Here is a 6,108-nt window from a genome sequence, read left to right on the forward strand (position 1 = left end):
ATGAATATATGAAGATGCTTTCAGCTGAGTCAGAGCATTGGTGCATCGAGCCATATTGGCTAGCACCAGTTCTCCAGGGCTTTATGTAGATGTGGACATCCTCCAACCAGAATTTGTCATTGCAGTGAAAATATGATTCCCAATGCCATGTGTAGCTTGGCAAGTGCATTGTGAAATGTGACTGTACAAATGTCACATACCTCTGTTGGCTAGTGCCTGACACCTGTGACACAGGTGTTACATCTCCCATCACATGTGCACATTGTTGCATGAGCTCTTAAAACACATTTTTTAAAAAGTTACTTAGTTGCTAAAAGAGGGTCTGCTAGTGTGCATCACTAAATCCAGTTATTTTGCTAAGTGTGTGCCACATGACATGGTGGTGCGGATTCCTGGCTGCCCTGATGTTCAAGTACAAGTTTAGAGGTGAAGCCCTTGGGCTGCTTTGCTTTTAAATTCTCTTTGTAGTGCTGTACCAAGCACCACCTACTGGTGTTTCCATGAAAGAACATCTGTTATCATTTCTGTTGCCAGCTCATTCTTAACAGGGCCCTTGGGGCTGTAATAAGGCATGTTATGCAGTAATCTACAGGGTAGGCATGAGTCTGTTAGAACCTGGTATTTTGAAACTCCTTATGAAGTAGGCCTTGTCTGGACAACACATTTTTTCCCTACTCATGGAAGCAGAATAATTCCTCAAATAACAGACAGTTCAGATGAACTATTTCACTGTAATAGTTTCATGACTGAATTGCCCAGATATCATTTGATCCAGCAAATGATGCACTGTTGTGATTAATTACCCATGATCCTTAGCATTATAGTAAATAGTATACCTAGAAAAAAATTAGATACAGATGGCAAAATGATGATGACGACGGTGAGGAATTTCTCCACTATGTATGGTTAAAGGAGCACAGACACAACACTACTCCTTACAATGGAGGACAAATGTTGTGGATCTACTGCTCCATCGTCTTCTGTCTTTTCGCCAAATCCTTTTTTGGCAAAACCCAGATGAGAAAGCTAAGCCTGCAGTTTTTAAAAGTACTATAAGCACTACAGTTGGCAAGCAGTGATATACTGCTTTGATAAAATACATGTTCAGGGCTCTTCAAAATCCATGCCTGGATAAGCTTTTAATTACTGTGGCTTTTCTGCATGAAAAAAAGTTGACTGTAGAACCACACAACAGAAGTTTTTTAAGGACAGGAGCAGTATAGAGAGACAAAAAAGGGAAAGGCTTTTGCTCTTTCAGAATGGAAAAATGTAGAGCAATTCAGTGAGGAGAAAGGGTCATAGCTTAGGGGTAGAAGGTTCCAGGTTTAGTCCCTGGCAGCATCTCTAGGTAGGGCTGGGAAAGACTTTTGTCTGAAACCCTGGAGTGCCAATGCCAGCCAGGGTAAACAATGCAAGACAAGAAATAGATGGACCAGAAGCCTGAAACTTTATAAGGCAGATTCATATGTCTGGCAACACACCACACAAAATTAGGCTGCAATCCTAACCACACTTTCCTGAGAGCAAGTCCTATTGAACAAAATAGGACTTACTTCTGAGTAGACCTGGTTAGGATTGTGCCCTTAATCTATGACATTTGTTGCCTCAATATGTTGTATTGACTTTAAGCAGAAATGGCTTTTAAAATGGATATCCTCTATATATTATCAGTGGCTATCAGCCATGACAGCTGAACTGCAGCCTTGAGGCTCAGGGATGGTCTGGTTTTAGCTACCGCCTACTGGAGATGAACAGGAGATTGGTTCTGGTGTGTGTACTCTGTGGCATCTGGCTGGCTGCTTGTTGGAAGACAGAGTGCTGAGAAGATAGAACTTTGGTCTGACTCAGCACCTCAGTAATCATCTATTGATTTAACAGAAAGCTATCCCAGGATAGGAGAAGTGCTTTGTATTAATGTCTTTTTTTTTTGTAACACCCCCAGCCAAGACCAACACTTGCTAGTGGATGAACTGACTGGAAGCTGATAAAAAAGATATTTTTTGTGAATTGCCAGTAACTCTGTGGGCATGTGGTACATGTGGCTCAACTAAAAACCATTTTGCTTTGCTAGGCAAATCTGAGGGCAATGGCAGGATGCACATCACACTGTGCGACTTTATCATTCCTTGGGATTCCCTGAGTGCTACCCAGAAGAAGAGTCTAAATCAGCGATACCAGATGGGCTGTGAGTGCAAGGTAAGCCCAAATGGGAACACTTCAGTTTTTAGAACTTCTGCCAAATTGTACACACAGAATATCCCATGTTCCAATTTGAGTTGTTTGACTCTAATCAGGGAAGAAAGATTTCCTTTTGTCATTTGTAGAGCTGGGAGAAAACAGTGCTAATGAAATAAAAACACGTAACACTGCTTTCTGCTCTTCTAACCTTGGAAAACACTGAACTCTGTGGAAAAAATAAAACAGTTTTCTCCCACCTCTAGTCACTTTTCATTGCATGGATTTGTCCAAGGATATTAATGAAAATTTAATTACTATTTTGGAAGAATGGCATGAGTGCGTAGCCCTGACAGTCCATCAGTTTGTACAGAATCACTAGAGTATTTTCCCCTAGGGCTTAATTTCTCAAATGAAATGTCAGTGTTCTGCTATACATTACAGTACCCTGCCCATGGTCCTACTTATTCACTGCTTTTTCATTTATGAAGGAATAAACACTGCATATGTCCACAGGCAGTCTCAATCTCTCTCTCTCTCTGACATAACTGCAATGGAAGCATATGCTGGGTGGGAAATTGCTATTTCCAAGCACAGGTTTGCGCCACTTAACGACAGGGATACATTCTCCTATCTATGTTGTTATGCGATTAGGTTGTTAAGTGAACATTCAGCCCAGTCTAGTGCCTTTGATGTGTAAACTCCCTGCCAGAAACTAGCTGGCTGTACAGGCTACTAGAGATAGATTGCCTCTTCTGCGCATTAAGGGTCTTTTTATTGTGTAAACAGACACTGCTGCAGGCTATGGGAGTACTGACTCCCTCATTAAGAGCCTCTTTGTTGTGCTTTGACCACCATCATGTATGTCTGTTAAGGGAAGGTTGTTAAGTGGTGGGCACCTGTACTAACCTATGTGAATGTTTGAAAAAAAATAATTGTTTTGCAACCAAAGCATTAGCAGGATGAATGGGGACAGGGAAGCCATTTAGGTCTCCTGCAACAACTGAGAACTCTGCATTTCCTATTCAATAAGACAGATTTCTTGAGAAGACTACATCTTGAATGTTAAGCAAATTGAGATCCCTAATAAGCCTAAACAGCAGTCTGATGCATTGACTTGCATAACTGCTGCTGTACAGTTATAGTGATTGGTTCTTTGGTAGTTGGGGGATGGGGATGGGAAAGAGGGGTTCACTTGCTCCCTGATTTGATCCTCAAGATCACAACTATTTCAATCTTGAGAAAGATGAGTTTTGGGGAGAAATGTCAGCCCCCTGGTGTTGTGCAATATTTACTAGCAACTGGAATGACTGTTGGACCAATAGCCATGGCAAATCATAGAAGCTTATGGTGTCTGTTCTGTCTGCAGATCTCCCGCTGCCCCTCCATCCCCTGCTATGTCTCTTCTCAGGATGAATGTCTGTGGACAGACTGGGTGACAGAGAAGAACATCAATGGGCGGCAGGCAAAGCACTATGCCTGTATCAAACGGAGTGATGGTTCATGTGCGTGGTATCGTGGAGTGGCCCCACCAAAGCAAGAGTTTCTTGACATCGAGGACCCTTGAGTCCCCAAGGCCATGAAAGTTCAGTAGCCAAAAGAAACAAAGCCTTCAAGAAATTAGACTGGTCCACCTCTGACATCACTTCCTGGAAACAGCATGAAAATAAGGTCTTCCGGGCAGGCACAATGGTGGCAGATGGAGGGGTTAAGGAAGGGGATGTCAAGGCCTCTCGTATGTTGCTTAGTAGGTTTCCTCTCCTGTGTTATGGTTTCTTAGAGTCTGGATCACCATTGCCAATATATTAAGGCGCAGTGGAGGGAACCAGAATGAACAGTATGAGTGGTGGAGATGTGTTGCCTCTGATTCTGTGTAGCAGGCCTACCAGGTTCTTATTGCCTTGAGCGGGGGTGTCTCTCACTGTGGGAACAGCTTCCACCCCTTCAGTTCCCTACTCTACTAGCTTCTGCCTGTGTAAAACCCCATGTTATCTTCCAAATGTACATCACAAATTAAACTACACTCTGCTTTGGAATAATTCCCTTCTCTTTTATTTCCTTTATATGCATGTCTGGTGGGCTGAGAGCAACATGCCTGTTAGCCCTCATAACAACAAAAGATTACCGTTTTGTCACAGTATCCCCTTCCATTGGCAAAGAGTTGCACTCCTTTTCAAATGTCAAAGCACCCCATTGAGGGCAGCCCCTGTTTTCAGGAACAATATTTTTGTGATGACTGGTCAAGTCACAAAGTTTAATTACTGCTTGTTAAGCCCTGTCTATGTTGGTAAGCAAGAGATGTGTGCAGAATCTCTTTTGACTATAAAAGGCTCTTTTGACTATAGTTTCAGACTCTGGGTTAGCCCAGTAGACTTCCTAATTGAACCAGATGCTGTATCAACTTCCTGTGCATGCTTGTGCCATTGATGTAATTCAAGTGCCAAAACCCCTCCCAACTAGTGGAAAGACTTGCTAGTCCCATTAAATATTCTATATTATGCAGACCAATGAATCCACTTCCTCCTCCTCTTTTCTGGCTATACAAAGTAATTATTTTTAACATGGCCAAAAGTTGCTTAAGACCTTATAGTCTGCCCTATATAGAAATCAGCCTTAGTGAAAAGTGCTTTCCAGAAGGCAAAGAGTTTGTGTTCCCCTCCCAAACATGTGACTACAAGAACTGGCAAGTCAAGGCCTACCTGCCTAAACTGTGAGTTTAAATGTGCTTTTGGAGTAACAAAATGATCCTAGCTGCTTGTAAGAGAACTGTGTCACCAGCTCTGCCTTCAACCCTTTCTTCTTCTGAGCCAATTATGTTCTTTTGCTCTGACCCCTGAGCTCTGCATAGTACTCCCCCCCTCCCACTTTGCAAGATGAAAAAATTGATTGGGAGAGATGTTCTGAAGTACTCCCAGGCAGACCTGCCTGCACCCTGTGCCCTTTTCATGCTGTTCATCAAGGTAAAGTTTTTAAAGATGTCATATTGGACCAGTCTGTTTGATTTCAATATATTTAAAAAAAAAAAAACTGAAAAAGGAAAAAAATCTGTTCAGTCCAATATAAGACTCCTGTTTTGCTTCCTGTATGGTTATATCATATGTGACATTTACCTCTCTCTCTCTCTCTCTTTTTCTCTCTCTCTCTGCTGATTGATTTTAATGTTTTCCATTTGTTTTGGCAATCAGTTGTATCATTCCTGTGCTCTATTATTTTTTTTTAACTTCCTTGTTTAGCTGTTAGATTTGCACTTATTATTTTTTTAAAGGGGTTCTGCATTGGAAGCTTTCAACATACAGTGGGAAGAATGTCAAAAATGTATGGAGGGTGGAGTCCTCCATTTATTTCTGAATACCTGTGGGGTAGTACTTCTGCCTCCCTCCTCATTCCCCCTGCAACACGCACAGGTTGTTCTAAGCTGGAGGCTGGTTGTGACACATGACTGCTTCTTGCTAGCCAAACTGCAGTTCAGTGACCGCCAGTGAGCAAGATAGGGTTGCCATTCCAGTAGCAGTGTGAAAAGCAGCCATTGTAAAAGATCTATTGCTAGAAAAGCAGTTTCAAAGGCTTTTCAATTGGCTTAATTTATAGCTGTTGGTTTTAGTGCCACACTGAACCTTCCCTGATAGATAGATAGAGATATATATATATACACACACACAGAGAGACAGACACAGTTTCCCCTTCTTCATGCCAGCAACTACAAATATTTAAAAAAAAAAAGTTTACATTATTTTCAGATATTTGCTTGGTAAGTATGAAAAATAAGTATCTAACTTGCTGCCATAATTTAAAGCTTATTGGGGAGCTGGGGCTGGGATGTTGTTTGGGGGTGGAGTAATATTGGGGGTAGGGGAATATTTTTTGTTGTTGTTGTTGGATTCTGAAAGCTGAGATTTTCTTGTGCTGGGAACACATGAAAGTTGTTGAATAGAC

General features: G+C 41.8%; 1 protein-coding gene across 1 annotated transcript in view; it reads left to right on the forward strand.

The window, feature by feature from the left end:
• The window catches only part of TIMP2 (TIMP metallopeptidase inhibitor 2), a 34,592-nt gene extending 28,713 nt beyond the window's left edge, over window positions 1-5,879 (forward strand). The window contains exons 4-5 of the mRNA XM_066617238.1: window positions 2,072-2,196; window positions 3,545-5,879. Coding sequence (XP_066473335.1) covers window positions 2,072-2,196; window positions 3,545-3,742 — 323 coding nt within the window. The 3' untranslated portion in view covers window positions 3,743-5,879. The remainder of the gene's footprint in view (window positions 1-2,071; window positions 2,197-3,544) is intronic.
• Window positions 5,880-6,108: the final 229 nt, after the last annotated feature.

This window comes from Tiliqua scincoides, chromosome 2, assembly GCF_035046505.1.
Source record: "Tiliqua scincoides isolate rTilSci1 chromosome 2, rTilSci1.hap2, whole genome shotgun sequence".
NCBI lineage: Eukaryota > Metazoa > Chordata > Lepidosauria > Squamata > Scincidae > Tiliqua > Tiliqua scincoides.